At 43.1% G+C, this 23,910-nt stretch overlaps 2 protein-coding genes across 3 annotated transcripts in view; both read right to left on the bottom strand.

Annotated features, from left to right (window-relative positions):
- The window catches only part of PIK3AP1 (phosphoinositide-3-kinase adaptor protein 1), a 29,730-nt gene extending 21,943 nt beyond the window's left edge, over window positions 1-7,787 (bottom strand). Inside the window, exons 1-3 of one of the 2 annotated variants that reach the window (XM_010567728.1) lie at window positions 7,702-7,787; window positions 1,915-2,063; window positions 907-1,051 (exon numbers count right to left, since the gene is read on the bottom strand). In XM_010567728.1, coding sequence (XP_010566030.1) covers window positions 907-1,051; window positions 1,915-1,989 — 220 coding nt within the window. In that variant the 5' untranslated portion in view covers window positions 1,990-2,063; window positions 7,702-7,787. Of the gene's footprint in view, window positions 1-906; window positions 1,052-1,914; window positions 2,064-5,286; window positions 5,371-7,701 lie in introns of those variants that run through there. The other variant, XM_010567727.1, reaches the window with a different exon arrangement.
- Window positions 7,788-7,850: 63 nt separating this feature from the next.
- LOC104831979 (phosphoinositide 3-kinase adapter protein 1-like) lies at window positions 7,851-21,222 on the bottom strand. Its single transcript, XM_010567915.1, has 3 exons — window positions 21,210-21,222; window positions 17,917-18,333; window positions 7,851-7,912 (listed from the first exon to the last, which is right to left on the bottom strand). Exons 1-3 carry the CDS (start codon window positions 21,220-21,222, stop codon window positions 7,872-7,874), a joined length of 471 nt encoding a protein of 156 aa, XP_010566217.1. The 3' UTR covers window positions 7,851-7,871.
- Between the last annotated feature and the right edge of the window lie 2,688 nt (window positions 21,223-23,910).

Genomic DNA, 23,910 nt, shown 5'->3' with positions numbered 1-23,910 from the left:
ATGAAATAGTTCAGTCACATGCTAAAGGAATTAAAAATATATTTCTCTTACTGCTAGAAACTGCAGAGTTTACATAGTTGTACACTCTATCAACGTGCAGGTCACACTTATAATTCAAAGTGCAAGTTAGTTTCCAGGTCCATGTTTAAATTATAAGTCTTGATTTAAGACAGATTAAGTTGAACATTTTTATGTGGGTGAGGTCACCTTCTTTAAATCAATCCACCTCACTGACTTTACAGAAGTTGCTATAATGACTATTAGTCTCTATTTTCAGAGCTGGCACAACGACTCTTCAAGACGACAGACCAAAGTAGATAAAATAACATCATACTGGGAAATACTATGAATCTGTAAGGCACCAAAACCTTGCCCCTAAAGTTTAGTGAACCTAAAGTTTAGACAACCTACGGTTTTGTAAATGTAAATACCTAGAGTGACAGAACATACCTAAATTAAAAGGCAAGCCAGGATAAATAGTTTCAACTCTGATCACAGAGAGATCATCACACATTAAGCACATGTTGTTATAGTCATGCAATTGTTTACTGGCACTTACCTTCTCTCGGTGCCCTGCCAATGCTAATGTTGTGGTGGTTATAACACACAGTTAAGTTCAAAGTGCTTTACAAGCTGCAATCTACTCTCAGAACTCCCAGTAAGGTGTTTTCACACTGCAACCCTGCCTCAGCTGAGGGGAAAACAGAGCCCCCAGGCAGCAGTCTATCTCAGTTCCTCATCACAAAACTATCATAGATGAGAATGCAAGTTCAAGATTTCCTGGCCTCAAGTTTTCTTGTGTTGCAACCTTTACCTTTATCCCTCTGGCACTTTTCAGGACAGGCAGATTGAGATAGAAAGGAAGCAGTGGAGGGAGGAGAGGAGGAAAATCTCAGCCCAGCTTACTTGGAGCCTCCACAGAGATTGCGTACTCATTCTCCACCTCAGCTGGCACACGCACAGATGATGCATTCTCTGGAGAGAATTCAACTTCAGTTTTCACTTTGCCATCTAGTTTACATTTCATGATAATATAAACTGTTGTCTGCACCTAAGAGAAAAGGCATTACAACATGCAGGTTCACAACATAAGAACACTTACTTTGTTAAGTCCCTTTTCTAGGGATTTTGTTGTCATTGCCACTAACATAAATTATCATCTGTCATTTTCACGGTCCTGAATGGTTTTCAGGAGCATCTTCCAGTCAGAGTAACTGGGCATATGGCTTTGTAACAGCTTACACCAGCATAGATACATGCATTAAGCTGACAAAACTCCAGATTTATCAGCTAGATTTACAAACTGAATAAGCTAGATTTATAAAATTATTTAGTTTCAACTCTATCAGTCTCTTCCCCCAAGCAGCACAGCCCTGTTCTGAACACAAACAAAGGACGAAACTTAAGACTTTTCCCATCTGAGGGAATGCTACACTAAGAAATGCTGTTTTTCAGACAGGAAGCCATGATCCAAGCTCTTTGGAGTCACTTGCAGGACATGCACCAGAATTGTCATATTAGACTGCATCCAGGCTGTGGAGTTAATTGGTTCATTACAATCACCTTACTCCACTTGCCACCCCTAAATCTTACCAGAATGGAAGATGGGAAGTCAGGAGTGTGAACGTGCCTTACAGCACACAAGACAAGCAGCTATGTTAATGAGACTATCTGTCAATAAGTGACATTGCAGCCTAGACAACACTGGGCACTGCATGTTACCAAGCTACTTCTGGGCCTATGGAACTGAACTCATGAAACAGAGACACTGAGTACAAGGAGCTGAGAGGGAAGGTGACAGAAAAGGAATTAGGGACTAACTCCCAGGCCTGTAAAGCTGTCCATTACAGAGCAGCATAATGGGTTGCAACAGCCCACAGTAAGAACATAGCCCAAGGAGCGGGCATACAGTACCCCACACCGTATGCGGTCAGGCTGCACCACCGGATGGTCCCCAGTGCTCTTGGATGATCCATGTTCTTCACTCATGGCAAGTCTGTGGGAGTAAACTGGGTTCTTCTCGTCTTCTGTTTCTGTATCAGTCACAGAGTCACAGCCTGAGTCTAAAATAAAGCATACAGAGTTCTGTTACATCACTCCCCTTTGCTGAAAATGCGCATTGTACAACATCCATCCTGAGAAACAGCAAGGCAGGTGGTGGGGTGGAACTTGCTGCTCTTCTCAAAGTAATGCTGAGAAAAGGGGATCTAGCTGAAGAAAGGGAAACTACAGAGCTTCCTCTTTTTTCCCCTTAAGAGGATTGCTGGGAAACATTCACAAAGACACAAAAGTGCTGGAGTAGCACTGAACATGCTTACAAAACAAACAACAATGCCACTCTGCTGAGATGGATAGTCCCTTCTCATGTTAGATAGGAAAATTAGTATGTCAATGTCTAACATAAGAATGATCGGCAACTGGACTCATCTGACTCCAGCTGCACTCCAAGTTCATTGTAGGATGGGCAGCAGCCTTTAGTCTTCCTCTCCTAAAGTAAATGAAGAAAAACAACTTTTATTTCAGTAGTATCTTTAGTTTTCTGGATCCTGCTTATGTTGCTCACCCCAACGCCCACGTTCATTATTGTGTTGACAAAATACAACATGAGGCAGTAATCTGAAGGGATCCCATTCCTCCAGCACAAACTGTAAGCTCCTGTATCTATACAAGACTGAAACTGAAATGTACCAGAGCCTTTGCATTGAAGAATAACAGTATTCTAGCCAAGCAGACCCAAGAGTAGAAGTAAACCCATGCAACCCTACAATCTGTGTTTACAAAACAATGTTCTCATTCCTGTTCCCCAGTAATAGCACAGATATTGATGGAAGAGCAAACAAACTGAATTTATACCACTGGCTGCAAAAAAACCTAGCAAGAATTAAAATAGGTTACAGGTCTCCTACCACTGCCAGGAAATACTTTCCTCAACTAGAGAAAGGAAACAACAGATGATTTTTTTATCTACTTAGTAGAGAGTGCTTTCTTAGCTAGTTTCTACCTCTTGATTCATGATTCACACCTTTTTTCCCCTGTCCCCCAAAACATGGGGTGAAAGACACTGACTTCTCCTTGTCAGAAGACTAGCATGAATTCTTAAAACTCTATCTCCCATGGCCAAAATTTTCCAAACCTTGGAAAACTGTGGAGCAGTCAAGGATTTAAGATAACATTTTGGAAGTTACTTATTATTTCCTACTTACCTTAAAACACAACTGTAAAGAGCAGTATGAATTATTTACTAGATAAAAATCTCAGATTTGGACCAGCAGAGTTTTTATATGAGTAAGAAATGTTCTATTTAAAATGCTCAGTCCTGATGAGAAAGTCCTACGTGACCAACTGCACTGTCTAACCTGTGGCATCCATACAGTGAAGCTGCCAACAGTCCAGGTTTTACTCAGAATCCCCCACCTCTGGGTACCTCAAGTTTCCACAAATCAAGAGAGCCAAAGTTATTAAGGCAGGCTTCTATTAGGAGCTCATGTCCTGCTAGTTTCAAACAGTGTAGCTAGAAGTCAGTCAGGTATTTAAATCTAGACTTCATCATCATCATCATCATTATTATTATTATCAAAGACTTAAACTTAGGACATTTGAAATTCTGTCATGTACACCTTCCCCCCCCCCCCCATATTTACTATATATTTGAGTTTTATGAATTATATGAATGCAACTTTGTTTTCAGGAGATGGGTTTTAAGCCACAAAATTTTACCGAATCATTCAGCCGAAATTTTTGTCACAAACAGTGGTGCACTTACACTTAACTTTAAGTATGCAAATCACTCCACATGGCAAGCAAGCCTACTCACGAGTACAAGTAGATTGCTTCATTAATGTTTGCTGTAGAAAGAGTAGAGCCAAAAATCTGCAGCTCTAAAGTTCAAGTAAGGCATCACCACCACCACTGACATTTCTTAAAAAAACCTAGAACAGTACATGTAATTTAGCAAATAGATTTTAATACTGCACCAACACAGATCTGCAGATTTGACTAAGAAACTACTTTGACACAAGGCTACATACTGACGGTGGTCTTTTGGATTTTCAGACAGTCGTACCAAGTGTTACAGAAAATGGACTGAGGTTTTAAATTCCTTTATTCAATATTTTAATTGATACTGTCCAAAGTCACTAGCTGCAAGAGCCAGACCGCAGTTTAGGGAACCCTTCTTGTAGGGAAAGGTGGACTACTCCCACCTGGGAGTGCCAGGCTGCCCAGCTGCCCAGCAGAAAATAAAGCACTGGTCCCACATCATTCCCTTACATGATAGCTATCACATCAGGTGCTTGGCATATACAGAGCAAGACACCATGTCTTTCAGGGAGGAGAAGAAGAGGCAACTGTTAATAGAATAGTGTCTCTGTAATCTCTGTTGGTTATTTCCAGTATGATTAAATCAGAAAGACTAAGCTCACCGCAGATAAGAGAGATCCAGTGATGACCAAATTACAGCAAAACATTAATGTTCCTGCAACATATGCACAAGTTGACACTTGCCAGCATCCTGATACTAAGGGCATCATTCCCACCCCAATACGGAACCATTAGTGTGGTAATTTGTACCTCACTTGCCCAAAATATGGTCCATTTCAGAGGAAAATGAAACCTAAAGCTGTGGATCTCAGCTACAACATCTACAGTAAGCAAGGATAAGAGGGAAGCAAGGAGAGAACAAGCCCCCCAGTCCCTCTGCTTTACTGATGTTATTTGATAATAGAAACAAATTAGCAGATAAAGAATAACTTGAGCTTTTAAGAAATTCTGGCATTGCCTGATCCTGTCTTGCACTTCCACATTCTTGCAACAGAGTTGACTGCCCGGAGCTCATATGTAAGAACAGAGCTGTTGGGTAATATGGGAAAAAGCAAGCAATGTTAATCAGTAATTGGATTAACAGCTGACAGAACAGGCACTCGGAGTCTCAGGTATGAATCATGCATCTGTTTTGTTCATTCAGAAAATTCTGAAATTGCAAATTACCAACTTCCCACATAAGCAGTGAAGTGATGCTATGGTCATCTTGCAAGTTCCAGTCATGTCCTACTGACCTGTGAACATGCAAGCAAGCACTGGAAGAGGAAACCATCCCATTACATTCAATAACATCCATGCTCTAAAGGGACATGTTGTTAGATCAGGCTTCCCACTCACTAAGATACTTGAGTAATGACAACCCATTTGCATATACAGGTTCAGCAGTTATATCATTGTGATGATACCCAGGTTAGAGAGGCCATCACTGAGGAGATCAACAGACTCATTAGAAAGCTAAGTGAATACCTGAATTGAGCTTCTCCATGAGCAGCTGCTGTAGGTCAACAGCTCGTGGTTATAAATGGCTCTGCCTTGACTGGAGGGCCTTTCCGTTCCCCTTTAAACAGAGGCTACCTCAGGCCACGCTCGAGTCTGTGAAATACTTGTGAGAATAGCAGCAAGGGGAGGAGATGTGGTCCAAGAAACCCAACCACATTTCCCCTTGAAGAACGTGTCCCCCTCCAGGAAGTGTCAGTAGCAGCGCTGCAGACAGCAGCCCTGTGCCGGCCACATCTTGCCTGCCCTGCCAGGCTCCCCGCACAGCTGCCCTGCAGAAACTCACCCCCTGGGAAAGCCCAGGGAAAATGTAGGCATGGCCATGTGCTTCACGAGCCATTTAGTAGCTTTAAAACTAATAGGAAGCAGGCAGTTATTTTGACATGTTGCTGTACAGCGCATGCAGCTTGCTCCGTCATCCATTTCCTCCTGGCTAAGCTGGCAGGCTATCAGCATGGAGCTGACAGCTGTGGTTTCTGAGAAGTCAGCCCTTACACCACAGAACACGTTAATGCTCAGAAAGAGTCAGCAGCCTGTCCAGACCACTCTGCCACCCAGATATTAATGCAAATGGCACAACTGGACAACAGCTTGTCCCTATAGGTTCTGCATGTGCGGACTACCCCCTCACCAGCATCTGTGAACACTTCCCACTCCGTCCATCGACCAGCTCACCAGCTGAGACAACTAGCTTTCACAAGGCCTCAGACTTTTATCTCAGTACACCCAGAGCAAGAGGGAGGGCCCTCAAAGAGAGCTCCTGCTATCACCTGAAGCTTGCAACCAGCCAGCCTCCTTTTCCAAGTGTGAACAAGGACATTAAGTCTCCCACAGCAACTCCAGCTGCATTTGTGAGAAGCAGGCAGAGGACTGACAAAGTAGTTAGGGAAAGCAAGGAAAGTGACTCTTCATCATGCTAACCTCAGAGCCCCTGCTTTACCAAGGACATACACACTCAGCAAGGAAACCTCCTGCAATAACCCCTCAAAACTGGGTTATACTGTAGCAACATTTTCCCTTTCAACAGAGTGGAGAGAAGCATGCAGAAAAGCCGCAGATGAGAAGAAAAAACACAGGAAAATGTAAGACTTTGTAAAACTGTCCATACAGAACAAATAATGTATAGGACATCTCCCCCTTCTCTCCAAACGCCTCACTCCAAGCACCTCATCTACACGCATAGCACCTGAAAACAGATTTTCAGTTCTACAAAGAAAGTGGTCATGTTTCATTTTGCCCTGTAAAGTTGGAAGTGACAACAAACTAGTTCTCATCCTCCAACACAGAAACAAGCTGTATTTTACTATGCCAAGTTTTGCTTGAGCCAGTGTGTGCACACACACTTGTGCATCTCATAAGGAAGCTGTATCCTTATGAAGAATACAACTGGGTTATCAAGACACTTGTTGACAGGACCAGTGTTTCAGCAAATTGTGAGAAGCCAGAATGTAAGTTGTGTTTACCTTTGTAACCCACTAAGACAATATATCTCCTTAATACTCAAAAACACACATTACTCCACAGTTCCTCTATAAAGCACATCTTGTCCAAACTTCAAGGAACTTCACTTCAAGGAAGTGAATGCATCTGTTCACTTTTCTTGGTTCAGTGTTCCCAAATGCTGCTTCCAGTTATTTTTTAATTTCATCTTTGAAACAAAAAGGATTTGGAGAAAGCTGAGTCACCAAAAGTTGTTTACAATGCCAAGGGCAACTCCATGTCACTCCTGTAAATACTGGAAGGCAGAGATGAGAAAGTGGCCAATAAATACCATACTTGGGTTGCAGGAACAGGAAACTCAGCACATAGTTCTGAGAACAGTGAGGTTAAGCAAGGAAAGTCTGAAAAGCCACAAGAGTGGAGAGGACACAGAAGAGAAAGCAAGAAGAAAAAATATGAAAAATGCCAGACACTAGAAAAGAGTGGTAAAATAAAAACCTCAAGCAGATGGGGAATTGGCAGATAACAAGAAGGTAACCCACAGGATCAAAGGTACCTTCTGTGGGAATATTCCTGTTTAGGGACAAATGTCACCAGTAACTTCCAGTTGGCCACTTGGGCTGAGCGCAGTTTTTAATTATTCCTGGCACTCATTATTCATGTCAGATGACAAACAAGACTGAGGAGGCAAAGTCAACTGCGAAGCAACTGCGATCAGACTGTTGCGTACAACCATCGCACCTCACATGACATTTCCTGATGTGCAGAAACACAGGTAGGAATCCCAGATGGGAAGTCCTTCCTGCATTAGCAATGGATGGAAATGGGAACTGGATTAACACACCATTGAAAGTCTTGTCATGGATACAGTGTCACACAGGTAACAACTGGGAAACTGCCTACGTCACATCATCTGCCCCAGCAATGCTCCTCAGCCTCCTCTACCTTGACTGCAGATGACTACTGGATCGGCTCTTACAGTTCAGCTTGGGATCACTGGTCTCCATCCCCCTCTTCCTCAGTAGCTCAGGAAGGTACACTCTTGGTCTGTAATGCTGCAGGTTGCATGAAGGCACCATCCACAAAGACCTATCACTGGGAAGTTTCACAGAAGCTCAGCCATTTCCCCAGGATGACAAGACAACACTCAGTAATCCTATCACAGATTAAAGAGGAAATTGCAATTTGTGACTTCTGCAAAACTCTTCCAAACTTACAGCCCTTGTTCATTCACTAGCAGCCTTGAGCTGAGAGCAGGAGATGTTTAACGTAAAGAACTGGATGCACTTGAGATAAGATTGACTCTTACAGCTGCAACATGCAAGACCTCAGGGAAAGCACACAGTCTGAATCCAGCACAGGTTTTCCTCCAACCCCAGTAACAGACAGATGTTCCCCAACTACAGACCCCTCAAAATACTGTTCTGAGATTGTGCCAAATTCTGCTCTTACAAACCTCATCAGATGACCTTGCACAGTCCTGGAGAACAAATGTCTTCTTCCACTGCCTAATAAAGCACAAGTACCAACACTGCCCCTACAAGCGCCGTTACTTGTCCAGAAAAGACAAATGCACAAAAGCTCAAACACACACCTTACTCCAGAGTTATCCTGGCTTAGTGAGTCTGCTGAGTTGAAAAAAAAAAAAAAAAAAAAAAAAATCTGTGCATTCATCTGGGGGCAGATGTTCACAACATAAAGCTACAGCAGTTTAAAATACAACTGCACCCGTCACAGCCCTCCTTCCCCTTCCTGTTTCCCCTTCTTGTCTTTATTTTCACCAGAGGCTATGGCCCACACAGCAGAACCAGTGGAAAAGAGCACGTGTTTGGCTGCGTCAGTGAGATGCAGGACCAGGATCTCTGCTTCAGCAGCTGACAATGGGGGTGTAAACTAGACTGCCATTCCCTGAACTTCATGATGAGGAGGAGCATTTATACGTTTCACTCATACCTACTGCAAAGACAGTAGCTGCCAGCTCAGGGGTGAAATGCAGAGTCCTCCTTGTAACACAGAGACAACATAGTTTATCTGACCATGTCTACACTGTGCTACAAATGCGAAGTGTATTTAGCTTGTAGTTCTTTCACTAAGGTTCAAGCAAACATGTACCACACTATGCCTGCCTCAAGCTAAAAGCATGCCTGGCTATTATGGTTCAGAAACTGCAAGCCAACTCATTATAATTCTTTGAGCTCTCAGCCTGAGGTTTCTCACAGGCCTAGTGGTCAATTTGTGACAGGATTAAGTGTACAAACCTAAAGAACTAGCTGGGGTGCACGGGAACAGGACAGAGGTGGGAAAGAGCTTCTGAGGAAGATACAGGGTTCTGGCCACCCAGACAACAGACACTGTGTACATGACCAAAATCTCAAGAAAGAGGGGCTGGAATAGTTCACTTCAACCCCCTGTGCCATGAGACAACACATACTGAAATAGCGTTTGCGTGGCTGATGATTTTTACAGGTGCCAAGAATCACATTACATCTGTCACTGATTCAAGTCTTCCTGAGCAACCACATGCAAGAAACATGAACATCCAACTTGCTGATTAATTATCTCTCCTCTTGCAGTATCTCCTTGCTTCAATTTAAGCACAATGCATAACACTTGTATGACAGAAAAGACTGGCCACATAAAAGCACACAAAGCTGGAATTCCACCTAAGAGAGCTGGGTAGCTGTTTTGGAAACATCCCACCAGGAGATCCCTGTTTGACTGAAGGTGTGGTTCTACAAGTGGCTTCAGTAGATCTAAGGGCACATTACTACTGAAAGGGCAATCCTGCCCTCCCACTCCTTCAAACAGCTTCTCTTGGAATACCACTCTTGCAGTCCAGTGCCACACCAGATCATTCAGCCAGATGAAAGGTGAAGAATGAGGCAGACAACTCTCTTTTGCAGAAGTGCATGCTAAGGTCTGCCTGTGCCACTGATGAAACTTCCCCTAGGAAACTCGAGATCCACTGTTATTCTCAAGTCACTTTTGAAAAACACATTGAAAGCTTTCTGCGGTAATAATGAACAGCCATGAAAATCCTACAAAATGTAACTCTAGAAGCAAAACAACTGTTCAAGTGCACAACAAAGGTCTTTGAAACAACCTGAAGTCTGCCCACACATCTCTTCAGACCTGCTCTGTAAAGCATCTTTGATTTGACCACACACTTCTGCAAAGATTTTGCAGAAATTACTTCAGCTGTTCCAAACTTGGAAGAAGCCATCAGTGATGGTCACTGGGCTCTTACTTTAAGCAGGTGCTTTAAAGCCTTGCAGTTCACATTGGCAGATACTTAGAATTAGGCTTAATCACTACCTTAAAGCAACCTGTGGGGAGATTATCAGAACTATAAGCTACAAAGAAATATGATTAGTATTTGCGATGTGCATAAGGTCTGTTACAGCCCGATGCTTCCTAACCACACCAGTTTCTGTACTTTACTAGTTCCAGGCTATCATTTCACTGTCTCTGTCTAGAAAGCTCCTATGCACCTATACAAGCACTTCTTGAATCTCATACTGTCATGAAAGAGGAGCCGTGAAGTATTGCTTTTAATGTGCATAAACTAGGACTTTATGAAGCACCTTGATGACAAACAATGCATCCATCCTGCAGCTAGGAAGACTATTTCAACTGCTCAATCTCGTTTGCTGCAGATGGATAAGGACATTCATGCATTTCTCTCAATATCACTTGGGGGCTTAGTTATGGTTTCTCTGATTGCTTTAACCAGCTCTCTGAAGTCTCTGTGTTTCCAGCATCAAGTAATTTATAACCATACTAGCATCTGCAAGGAAAGGCATGCTACCAGTATGTTCTCTCAACCTTAACTCCTGTGCAAGAGCGTCACAGTTTCCTCTCCTTGACAGGCAGTGAGAACCAGCCAGGCTGCAGAGCTCCCATATATTGAAGTGGACTCTCACTGCACCCAGAGGGCTGACTAATACCTCACCCGTTCCTCTTCAAAGAGCAGGATCAAAGAAGCGTATCTTCTATTTCAACACAATATAACAGAAAAATACCATTTTAAGAATACACTTAATTTTGCCCCTTCAAAGAGGGGAAGAAAAGAAGCAAGGGAGGGAGAGAGGACTGCAGTACAGCAGATAATCATGCTACCTCATGTCTTCAAGGCCACTCCAATAAGCTGGCAGAAATAAATGCTGGATGTAATTCCCTGAGACAGGATTACTCAGAACATATTTGTCCATAGAGCACTGAGAGCCAGAAGTAAACACCAAATGGTCCCCAGCTTCACTCTTCTCTGTCCCCTTAGGTCTGTACATTGATTCCTGTCCCTTCCTACCACCAGCTTTCTTACTTTACTGTATGTCTGATATCCAAACAGACTCTGAAGATGCAAGCAGATATCACAAACTTGGCACAGGCATCCACATCCAATCTGCAGTTTCTAGAACCTCCTAAGGGCCAAAATGGATCTTGCAGAGAATGGCAATTGCATACATCGGACTGGAAACTTCAGGAACATTGTGAGGACGTGGGCTCAGTATGAGGGCTTGAAGAGATCAGCTGGGGAGGAAAATACAATGCTAGGATCTCATCTAGGATCTCATACAAACAAGTGAAGAGACTGCAGCAGGGCTAGAGGAACATCACAGTAAGTTAGAGCTGCATGAACTAGGGTCTGCTCACAAGCTGGAGCCTCAGAGATACAGCATTAGCTCTCTAGCAATATAACAGGTCCCAAAGCACCATTTTCTCTAAGGCCAAATATTAAGGAGGTAGTTTCATAGAGGCATTGATCTGACATAGCTTCATGATCCTTCTGTAAGAAGATGACCAGGGTTGTCAAATCAACTCGCAGAACTCTTTTTGGCTGCTTTATTTCCAGGATGTATCCTTTAAGGGGGTGGCACAACTTTCCCATAAAGCACTTGACCATGTCATGCCTCTTACTGGCAGGATTACTTCCTGCATCCAATGTTCCTCAATGACCATGCCTTATGAAATTTAACAAGCAGCAGAGGGAAGAGTTGCTACAGCATTCAGGTCTTGTTCTGCCTCCACATGCAACAGCAAACTACACAGGCACTGGGAATCACACTACAGCATTCCCTCTTGTAGGAACATGTTCCCATACAGGACAGAATGGACCTGTGGGGAGGGAGGTTACATTTCCCAGTTTACAGCATCCCTTTCACTACTGCCTCACCTGCAAGTCTCAGTGTTAGGCTGACAGAGTAGTCCTGACTGAAGTGCTACCTGCCAGAAACAGACACAGCACAACAGATACAGTAGCTGCTGTCAGAGGAATAGTTACCAATGCCACTGTACAGTACGAAGCACCCACACCTGAATGAATTGTTGTAGTAGGCACCTGAGATAAGATCACCACTGTCCTATGCTGAAGGATGCAGTTCTGTTACTGTCTGGTGGCTTTTGTGGTTTCTAGTGAAAAGTTGCCCTTAAAAGTATTCAATGTGAGTTAACATATTTTTAAGGGGGAGGAAGAAAGGAAAGAGTGTTCAAATTTATCCACAATCCTATCCACAAAACTATCCTGAAATAGTTACACAGTAAAGCAGAAGGTCATCAGCACACCTAGGCCTAACATGGAGCTTGTCAGGGCAATCAAATGAATGAAGTCTGACACCCTTCCATAGAAAGACTATTGGCCCATGAGCTACTCCAGGTGAAACCTGCCTTTCGGCAGAAATCTCAAGATACGTAACAAACAGGAATTTATGTATCATCACTGAACAAATAATTTATCAATAACTCCCAAAATAACAGGAGAGCGGCTCCTGCCAAACTTAAAAATTCATTGTGAATTTAGGGCTCTAGCCCTAAATGGCAGCGATGAGCAAAAGTTAGCAATCAAATAATTACAGAAGCGTCAGGCTGAAGGGAACCTCCTGCATACTACTACTTCGTCCCCCTGGGTTCAGACACACTTGAGAACATCTTATGCATCTCTCCAATCTGACCTCAAACTCCAAGTAGCCTATTCCAAGGTTACTTTATCTTTACAGTTTGAGTCCAGCACAGGACCACAAAGATGATTAAAGGACCACAGCATCTTTCATACAAGGAGAGACTACAAGAGCTGGAACTCTTCAGCCTGGAGAAAAGAAGACTCAGGGAGATCTTATCAATGTTTACCTGATGGGAGGGAATGAAAAAGAGGGAGCCAGACTCTCCTCCATAATACCCGCTGACAGGACAAGAGGCAATGGGCACAAACTGAAACACACGAAATCTCATCTGAACACAAGATAACACTGTCACTCTCAGGGTAGTCAAACACTGGAACAGGTTGCTCAGAGAGGTTGTGAAGTCTCCACCTGCAGAGACATTCAAAACCTGACTGGATATGGTCTTGGGCAACCTGCTTTATCTGACCATGCCTGAGCAGCGAGGTTGGACTAGATGATCTCAAGAGGTCCCTTCCAACTTGAACGATTCTGTGATATGCTCTCAAGTTTCATTTGTGGTTTCACCAGTGCAACAGAAGAAAGTCAGGAAGTTAATTCAATTCCTTGACATGTACAGGAGGGAGAACGTTAACAGCTCATGCAGTTTCTGTTATGCCATTTCCCTCCCAACAAAAGCTCACTGCCTTAGTCTCTGGCATCTCTCAATGAACCTCTCACTAGGTGGAGTAACATTCCAGCTCTTGCTCATCTATACGCCTCCAGCAAAATTCTCATCTTTCTTCTAACTGCCCACTGTCCTCCATATTCACCACATACTTCCTTATACCCACTTCTAACCCTCCTATTTTGCAAGAAGTTTGCTCGTACAGATCTTTCTTTCTTGTCTATTTCATTGCATGAGAGCTCTGCTCAGCCAAGGCTGCACTTGTCCTTCAATAGCATGGGTCACTACTGCTGTTAACATTGAGTTATCACCTTAGCAATCTCCAGCAGATGTCAACTTCCCTGGGTTTTTCCCTGCAAGAGTTTGCTTGGGCGCAGAAAGTTCAAAGCCACTGATTAATTAGTAAATGCTTTGGAAACATCAACTTTTAAAGCAGGAAATGGGAAATTTTTCAAGACAACATAGGTAGGGGCTGAAATAAACTGGACAAGTTGAAATGTGCATAATACAAAACAGATGTCAACTGAGCTTTGAGAACACAGGAGGAAGAGAAAGGTCGCTGACTCCAACTGTGCAGCACAGACTCCCAGCTGCCCAGTGCACACACCATAGCATGGTGTGGTATCACAAGGCAGACAAGAGGGCTTAAGTAGCAGGCTGGTCACTGCAGCCCGGCTGGTGACTATAGCTTGCTGGCACTGAGCTGGCTTGTACAGTACCATCCTGAGCATTTCCATGTCCTTAGCACAGTTATTGCATAGCCTGAAAAACTTCCCAAAGATAACAGGAGCGCCTGCAAATGCAAACCTTCAGGCCCTCTGCAGTTTGCCAGGATTGAGAAACTGTAGAAGTAAAAATGCCCCATCTACAACAGAGCAAGAGTCAGTGTCAGCACAGCTAGTTCTCAACAAGGCTAGATGAGTGCTTCCTCATTTCTGAATTCATAATAAGCTAATAAAAATTAAAATAGCTTTCAGCGTGTGATGTCTGGGGGTGTCATGTTCCCATGATGCGCTAAACAAACCACAGCCTAACAGCTGCACTACAGGCAACAGCATAGCCTGAGCACATCCAGTGTACAGGCTCTGGAGAGTTATTTACCCTCACCATGTCCTGTGTCATATGCTCCACTAGCTCAGGATTCAGTTATTAGGAATCTGAAGCTCAGTCATTTTTGCATCAGGCTTAGTTTTTCAATGTGTGCTGACACTGCTGTTAGAAGTACTGGTGAACACGTGTGGAGAGAAGTACTTCCCAGAGGAAGACACCCAGACAAATAACTTCAAATATGGTCATAAACTTTCTCTGCTAAGCGCTGTAGGAATTGAGGGCTGCTTTACTCAGGAAAAGTTCACAGTCTGCTGTAGGTAATGGACTTTACTGAGACTTTCTAAAAGCTCCTGACTTCAAAGCCTTCATCTAAAATCCTAACAATGAAGTCCTGGGAGCAGAGCACAGGCTGTGTTTCTCTATGGGAAAGGTCTGCTGTCACAACCACTCTTACTTTAAGTCACTCATGCTGGGGCTGGCTGCAACCAAACTATAAGGCAGATGCTAATTTTTTATTACCAGCCAAGAAGAAAGTTTTCACAGTTTCACCCAAAAAGGGAACTATGTACACCTGGGGTTGTCTTCTCTTCAGAGGAAGCATCAGAACATTTGCATTTGAGGCCATTCACAAAACCTGGTCTGTAGAATCACGCGATGGAAGAGGTTACCTAGCCATTTTTTTCCCCACACAGAGGTAGGATCTGACACATTCATCCAAATACTTTTGCCATGAAACAAGCCTATCTTAAGTAGGTTCTTCCTCCACAAAAGTCAGAGTGACAGTGGATAGCTTGCCTTGGCAACTGCTCTGATGCGCACGAAGAAACAGCCTGACATTACTCAACTCTTGCATTCAGCTGACAGCTCACATCAGGTAGGGCTCCCATAACAGAAACAGAAGTTCAGAAATTCTGAATCTTTGTGTACCAAACTATTTGAAAATGCTACAGCAGACTCCACAGCAAATGAGTTTGGTTTAATCTCATTTTTTCTCTCAAATGTGTTCTAGATATACTGAAGTAAGTTTGAAATCAATGTATGCTTGTTCAAGTGAGAAAACAAAAAATAAGCTGATTTTTTTTTTATGTAGAAACAACAACAAAAATCCAAAGCACAATCTCCTTTTCAAAACACCATTTACATAAAACTAAAGCACAGGTTTTTTCAGCACGTGCTAACTTTCAGCAGAGATGACACCTCTGGAGAAGGACTCCATGTCCAACTGTGAAAAGTCAGACTGTAGCACCTGACCCCGTAGAAGTTTTGCCATAGATGTATGGCAGCCAGCCCACTAAACAGCCAGGCACACAAGACGTACTTCCCTGGCTGCTCAGACACACAGCATAGTGCTACCAGTAAGACTCACCTCTGTCCCCCTCCCAGGGTGGGGTCTGAGAAGTGCTGGGAAGATCCAGTACCCAGGTCCCCCGCACACAGCCCCCAGTGTGCCAAAGGGCAGCCAGCTGTACACAGAGAGCTCTAGCTCACCTGTGGAGAAACACTTGCTGAAGTGGAGGAAGAAAGCCAGCTCAGCTTAATACAACTCATTGACTACATCTGACATCAAAGAGAGTGGAGGCTGCTCTTTAGCTAACAAGGCTCTGCATTCAGCACATCACTGCCAACAAATATGCTTTCCCAGCATAAAAATCAGATTTTGGGTGCTTCCCTTTGACAAACACAGCTTCTCTATAGGGAGAAGCAGTTGACTCAGAGTAATTTCTAGCTGATCCATTCCCATGCCCACTCCTCCCCTTCACCTCAAATTCTCTTTGGTTTTTAATGTGCCCAAAAAAAGCAAGGTGGATGAAAGCCTCTCACTAGTAGGGATCCACTTGGCTACGCAAAACCTCCCACTACAGCGAGTCCATCTAATGAAGGACATAGACGCCCATGCTTCCCACTCCACCCACAGCCCAGGAAGCAGGAGTCTTTCTTCTGCCCCATGTTGTGCTTTGTGCACTCAGAATGCAGCAAGCCAGAAGAGACTGGCAAGACCTGGCTCTGGGAAGAGATTTCAGGATCAACATCCCTTTGTACTCTCACACACACTTCAGCTACACTAGAACTTACTCCTGCTCTGGCCTAAAATAACTCTGACAGTCCTTGGACACGTTAAGTGAAATCATTAACACCAGTAATCCAGGGAGATGTTGTTTAAACCTCCCTAACTTTGAATATCATATTTAAAATCAATAAAATATTGGTGCTATGCTCTAGACCCACGTTTGGAGGAAAACAGTAAGTAAACTTTTACTTTGGCCAGAAAGCGTCAGAAACACTAATTTAATCTCTGGTCAGTTTTATTTTTCAGAGTACAAAAGCTCAGCCACTGTTTTCTGTCTTCTTCAAGGCTGAAAGCAAATGAGCCAGACTACTTTAGCCCTAGGTTGTCCATTGGGAAACCGAGATGTTTTAAGGGTGTTTGAAAGGGAGATGCAAACTTTAGTTTATGCAAGTTTTTAAAAGGTACTAGGAAACATCTGTTGTGACCTGGTTACCTGAGAATGCCATCTTCAGCACCATCCTTAAGTCATCCTTTTTTCAGGGGGACTATTTTGGCCAAGATCCTGACTTTCAAAATTTATTTTTACTGTGATAAATTTGTCATCATGATTATTGCCATTGTTATCCTGGCATAAAGCACCTTTATGTGCACAATACCAGACACACTAGGAGACTGCACTGCCTCATTTATGCTATTAAATACAGATAAATCTTAATCCAAGATGCAGCCACAGGACTCCAGTCCTGCTAAGGCTGACAAAGAACACTATAACCCTAAGTATGGCAGTGTCATAAAAACATCCTGACCAGCACGACTCCCCAGAGCTCTCCACCTTCACTTCAACAGAAACTATGAGAAAGGAATACCACACACTCCTCTAGAGTTTAGGAAAGTTCACACTCAACTAAAACTCAGTACATTGTGCTTCTGTAGTCTCCAGCTGTTAATACTTCTGCACTAGTAAGTCCTCTGTGTTTATTATGAGGTGATTACTTTAAGACTGGTTGGGTTATTTTTAATGCCATCAGTGCAATTCTCCAATTTTCCCTGTCATTCCATCATAGGTAACAAGCTGATCTGCTGCCACTATGGTTATATCTCTGACTTCAGGCACAGCGCTAGAGAATACATACTAGACAACCTTTTTTTGGTTCTGGTATGACAGAATGCAAGTCTGAAGGAAAAGATAATTTTCCATTGGTTGGGTCAATAAATTGCAGGGCACAATATTTACAGGCAGAACTTTAAAGATACTCAGTTTTTGTTTTCGATTTGCATTCAAAACCAGGCACCTAAGATAACCTCCAAATTCTGAAGTTCTCTGTGAATCACTGGTAATCTCTCCTGAATTAGGGACAAATTGACCAGGCACAGAAAAACTGGCTTGCAAAAATTCCTAGTTTACAAGGGTTGTGCAATTTGCTATAGTTTTGTATTTCAGTAAAACACCTCGCTAGTGTTAAAACAAGGATAAACAGGATCACATATCTCCCTCCTCCAACCCCTGACCAGGAAGTGCAACTCCACAGCTGCTACCTTACCTTCTGAAATAGCCTTCTTGACAGCTGCAAGGTAAGCATCAGGCTCATCATCATTTGTGAGTTCTTGCCACTGAGACCAGTCCTTGAAAAAGGTCAAATAGTCATCACAGTCTGTAACACCGCAGAACAGCTTGACTACTTTGTACGGGGGCCATAAAGCTTCCTGAAGGCTCTGCAGGACGGGAGGGAGATAAAAACTCTGCACCAGCTCAGCAGATAGCAAAAGGATGATGCTCCGACTTCTGTTGAACAGGTCCAGCTCCTGGTGGGAGATGGCAGACTCGCCTTCCAGCTGGTAGCTCAGAATCCGATGCTTTCGAACGTGCCGAGTAAAGAGGAAGAGGTTCTGGAGGTACTGACACCATTCAGTGGCGTCACTTGCATACACAATCAGCACATCATATCCTCTAGGGACTCCTGTACAGGTGCAAGATGATCACAGGGAGGAGGATTAAATTCAAAGCAAGAACTGACCCACAGCTTTGCAGTAAAAAACCCACAGGGTTGTCCCTATAATTAATGTCAGAAGCTCCAAAACACTTCAAAAGAACAGCAGATATATCCAAAGTGAAGTGTTCACAGCCATAGAGCAATTCTAAGGGTGGCTGAACTCCTGCTTGCATTTACCCCACTAATAAGTACTTTTTTCATTCTCAAAAACCTTCCTATGAAGAAGGGGATTTCCTATGTAGTTTCAAGTGAAACAAACCACATGTGGAGATTTACAGATTTAAAGCATGTTGATAGAAAAAAAACCACAAAAACCCGACCTCCAAAACAAAATAGCTTGAAAAGGGGAGTTCACCTTTGCCTGTGAAGTAAAATAATTTTAGGGAACTATAGGGTCTCTGCAACACAACTGCAGACCATTACGAGCTCAAGCGGAGTATACACAGAATACAGCACACCTAAAATAAGAAAGGCCTTTATTTAAGTGAGGTTGGTCCCCCAACGTTTACAGGAAGTCACTATGGCTTCCATGGTGTTAGACATTTGCTCTCATTGCAGCAGAAAGCAAACTGCCTGTAAAGTATGCATGCAACTGAAGGGTACACCAGCCCCAGTGTTTGCAGCACAGCAGCTCTACCATTCAGGCTTCAGACACTTTGCAAGCCTGTGTTAGAGTCGTTCCCCCAGAACTGTCATACAAAGGTTTCCCAACCATTTTGGCATGAAAAACCCTCTCTTCAGAAGGAAAGAACTAATACAATAGTGGTGGCCATAACACAGCCCAAAATACACTTGCCAAAACTGACTTACTCCATAGTTCTCTAGAGACAGCTCCTACCTACACACCCCTGTATTTCTGTGCTCTGGCATGAAAGCACTTTTAACAGTTTCCAGCTTGCTAAGATCACCTGCAGATTGAACCAGTATGACATGATGCAGTGCTCTCCCACTAATCTCAAGACAACTTTTAAGTCTAAATTTAATTTTTCCATTCACCTGTGAAGAAGTTTGCCCAAAGCTGATGATTACGGCTCTGGTCCCACGGTAAATTTCAGTGCTGAGCATTTCAAATCATATTAGCAAATTGTCGTCTTCTAATTCCAGTTTGACTCTTTAAAAGTGTCAACATTTCCAAACCATCTCCATCCAGAAGCAAGCAAGCAAAGGCAGATTTTTCTAATTAAAGTAGAAGACAATGCCTAAAATTTGGCATGCCAAAAAGAGCATCTGCAGAGAGTGAATCTACCAGAATTGAAGATGACAGTTTTGCAGTCACCTTATTAAAATTCAACCAAAACTTCTGAATAGCCTCCAAAGACTCCATTCTGCCACCTTCCCCAGAACCTTCATTAAGAAATGAAGGCTGAAATGATGTCTAGTCTACAGTACCCCAGCTCTAAACCATACAATTACCAACTTTAAATTGTAGTCGAGCACAAGTGGTACAGTTGAGAAGTAAAGCGTGGAGATGTGCTCTGTGCTCAACCAATAGTGTTATGGTTACCTGCATAAATGGAAAGTCTCTAGCAGTGAAGGGATAATGTCCTAGCTATGGAGAACACGGACACTGCATTTCAGCAGCATTCACTAGGACGGCTGCATGTTTCTGTGTGAATACAGCTCCTGAACCCCAGAGGGAGGATTGTAGGACACAGCATTCTCAATGGAGGGTATCCAGCAAACTCATAAAGCAAACAAACAGACACAAAGCCTCGGGACCTTTAAGCTAAGAGTGCGGAACTGCTGTGAAAAAAAGATGGCTTTCACACCAATGAGAACACCACTATTGCCAAAATACTGCTCTGGCTGAACATCACCTGACAAAGATGACTGAATCACATGAACAAAAACAGGAAAACCAAGCAGAATTCAGGAGGTCAGTTATTTTATCCTAGAAAGGGAGGAGTACCAGAGACTTCTGCTTCCAGTACCACAAGTTGATTTATATGCAGTACAGTGGGAAAGGGCAGCACAACTATCCATGCACTGCAGCACATCCAGCTGAATCTGACCTCATCAGATGAGGAGACGATGCAGCAACTCTCTGAGGTGTGCCCAGGGCTCCTAAAGTTCTACCCTGGCACTCTGTGGGAGAAGTCCCACCTCCGGACTCCGGGGAAAGCGGCAGTGGCCTCTAGGGCATTTTAACATTCTGTAAAATGGAATACCTAATCCTACCATGCATTTTTAAAAAGAGCACAGCCTCCACAACTAAACCTGTTAGCAAACAGACCCTTCTCCAGTCTTTCAATGAAAGGAAGCACCTGTGCTTGGAGAGGACACAGGGTGGGGGAGCCACTGATTTTAAACATGCATTGCACTGTAGGAGCACTAAGTATCTGAGAAGCCTCCCTTCTCCGATATGTAGGCAAAAGATGCAAACTTGACAGACTCTCTGCAAGTTCCCTGCCAGCATTTATATCCCCAGAGACAACATCAGCCAGAGCAGTGTAGCCTCTGCACCCAGTAGGAAGGAGCTTCACCTAGTGTTTAGGAAAGGTACCACTTCCCCAGATAGCACTGCTCTACCAGCACGGCATTCCCCTTAACAGAGCCGTGCCAGCTCTTCTCAGGCCCTCGCACCTCAACTCCCATAGCCTTTTACACTTCTCGGATAAACTGAGGAACAATGCTTTTAAAAGGAGAAGCAAGAAATAAAATTACTGACTCCACCTCTAGTGCCAAGGAAACTCTCTATGTTCATAAGCAAAAATAGTGGAAGTGGGTCTTGAAGAGCTAAATAAGCTTAAGTCAGCAACAGGACTGTTTCAAAGAAAACAAAAATCTAGAAATAGTTTCAATTGCAACATCCCTTTTTAAAAGAAGGATGACACAGTACTCACTTTCCTGGATCATGCTATTCTTTGTCTAACCAAATACCTCCCTTTGCAGCACCAACTACTGTCCAGTCCTCAGGGAAAAGTATAGTAAACAGAGAATACAGAATGTTTCAGGAGTTTTTCCCACAACTCTTCACGCATCAGTTACAGAAAAACTCAGAGAGCACACTTCAAGGCACAATGTATACTCTGCCTATTGTACACATATAAGTAAATCCCTAGGTGAACACCGAGTATTTTATTTCTTTAAACCCTGACTTTGGATGCTTTGACAATGCATTCGACAGGCTGGTTTTGGAAAAACAAACACAAGGAAGCCTTCAATTCAAGTAAGAAAGATATGAACCGTATATGCAATAGCAAGATGAAGAAAGATTTGTGTCAGCCAACCACTTCAAAAATCTTTCACACTCTCAAGTGTAATCTAGTTTAAATTTTAACAATACCTTGTTTCTGCATTCCTATAAAAGTGACCTTTGCTTCCGTTTACAAAATGTCAGCACTATTAATATTGCAGGGCATGTTTATCTATTTATTTCACAGAAAAACACCCAGGTGCTGTTCTGCTGCAATTTGCAATGATAAACCATAACCTTTGGACTCCTTTCCAGTTGTAACTGCCTCTTCAGTGCTTAGTTGCACACTCCATTACACAGCAATGATAAAAGACTGATGAGATTACAAACTAGTACTGTAGAAATGCCTAAGACCTCTAATTGAGGTGGAAGGCCCACAGACTAAACAGCACAGAGACAGAACATGATACAAAGCTTTCCCTAGCTTATAAACTGCACGCAGAATGGAAGGGGATGAAGCAATTCAGTCAAAATCACAGAAGGCCCATGGCAAGAAAATAAAAGTATCCTATAGTGATAGACTATATCATGCCTTCATAGTCCCTCTCAGAGAAGCAAACAAATCAGATTTATCTTTGGACCATGTTTGGGAGTAGTGAGGTGACAATGTTTGAGTACAGAGCAAACATGGGATAGTGGTTTATGGCCATATCATAAGGTTCGGATTACCACTGAAATAGCTAAAGAATACTACAGGAAGCTGCCATATCAGCTCTGGGTAAGACCACATCTTGCCCACTTAACACTTCTCAAATTTGAATCAGATGTCATCAACTGTTACTACCTATTATTTCATTCTACAAGCCAAAAGGTTTGACATTTTTCAATTTACAGATCATAAATAGTTTTCCATTGTACTTGTAGGTCCCATAAAGAAAATTCAGGGCCTCTAATAATACACAGCTTTTCTAGGTATTTACACCCCTCGCCTAAGCAGACCATGACTTCTCATTGCCCAAAAACCAGGTAAAAAACTAACAGACAAATCCTTTACTCCAACTCAGATGATCATATGCAGCGGCAAGCAAATCTATTTTCATCTGCTAGATCAAACCCACCTCAAATTTAGACTAAATGAAAAAGCGCTACACAGCCTGTCCTCAGTTTACTTTGGGATTCATGTGTATGGAGGATACACAAATATGGCAGTCCAAAATATCAATCTTTGATAGGAGGGATGCACTTCCTATGAAAGATGATTGCCTACAATATAAATGAAACCCAACCCAAGGTGTCTTAATAATCAAATTCTTAAAAGAGAGCATGCTTCCAAGAGGCAGAGGTCCTCAGTGCCTTTCATATTTCAGTGTCTGAAGTGTTTGTATTTAAGTGATGTATGAGGAAATGAATGCATTCTTTGCCTAGCTGGAATGCATAACAAAGTAATAGTGATCACATGCAATAATTATTAACATCCTAGTGAGACCTCTCACTTTGACTGGAATAGAAAACCATTTTAAATACAGTGTTTCAAACAAGCAAGAGGAAATAGCAGAATCAAAGTAGATAAAAGTTTTGCGAATCAAACTTACGTGATAGGAACACAAGATTTGCATTATGATATGCGAACCTGAAGTTGTTCTACTGTTAAGAGTCTCTGTGAAATCACCTTCTGTTTATAAGGAGAAAAGTAGTTTTGCCCACAAGTCTCCCGAGGCCTCCGTTTAGCTTATTTTTACATCACAAGGAGATACGCGTCAGTGAAACACTAACGTTACTTCATACCCTCAGAATGGCACGTTTTTCCTTTTTTAGATAAAACACGTACACTTCCCTGCAGGGAGGGGAACTTGCAAATTGGGCACTAGCTAGACTTACACAATAAACGCTAAACCTCTCTCCCCCTGGAGTTTGCAGCTCCTAACCAGTTTTACCAGCCCATGCGTCGTGAGGTAAAACATTCTCGTTGATGGCAACCTAGCTCAGCTTCCTTGTGATACTGTGCCGCGGTGGCAAGGGGCATCAAGTCATACCCCAAAAAGGAAGTATGAAAATGCAGTGGGATAAAGCAGTATTTAGGAAGAATTGACTTCTCTACAAACCATCACAGAAAAACATCTAGGTGGTAAAGGCTGAGCAGACACAGATTCCTCTACAGAACACCCTCCCTCAGGGCTAAGCTGCCAAACCGAAGAGCACTCCAGACCCAGGAGAGCTCTGCCAGCACCTGCCCTGAGCTCAAGCCAAGTGAAGCAAGATAAGGTAGCAAGCGCAGCAGCCTGGCTGCGAACAAAGGAACCACCGCCGCTCTGAAGAGCCGCCGGGGCCCCCCTAAACTCGGGGAGAGGACCTTCCTTCCCCTTTCCCCAGCGGCGGAGCGCCAGGGTCGAGCAGAGCCGTGCAGCAGC

This window comes from Haliaeetus leucocephalus, unplaced genomic scaffold (genome assembly GCF_000737465.1).
Source record: "Haliaeetus leucocephalus isolate CR32 unplaced genomic scaffold, Haliaeetus_leucocephalus-4.0 Scaffold229, whole genome shotgun sequence".
Classification (NCBI taxonomy): domain Eukaryota; kingdom Metazoa; phylum Chordata; class Aves; order Accipitriformes; family Accipitridae; genus Haliaeetus; species Haliaeetus leucocephalus.
This window is presented reverse-complemented; position numbering and strand designations above follow the sequence as displayed.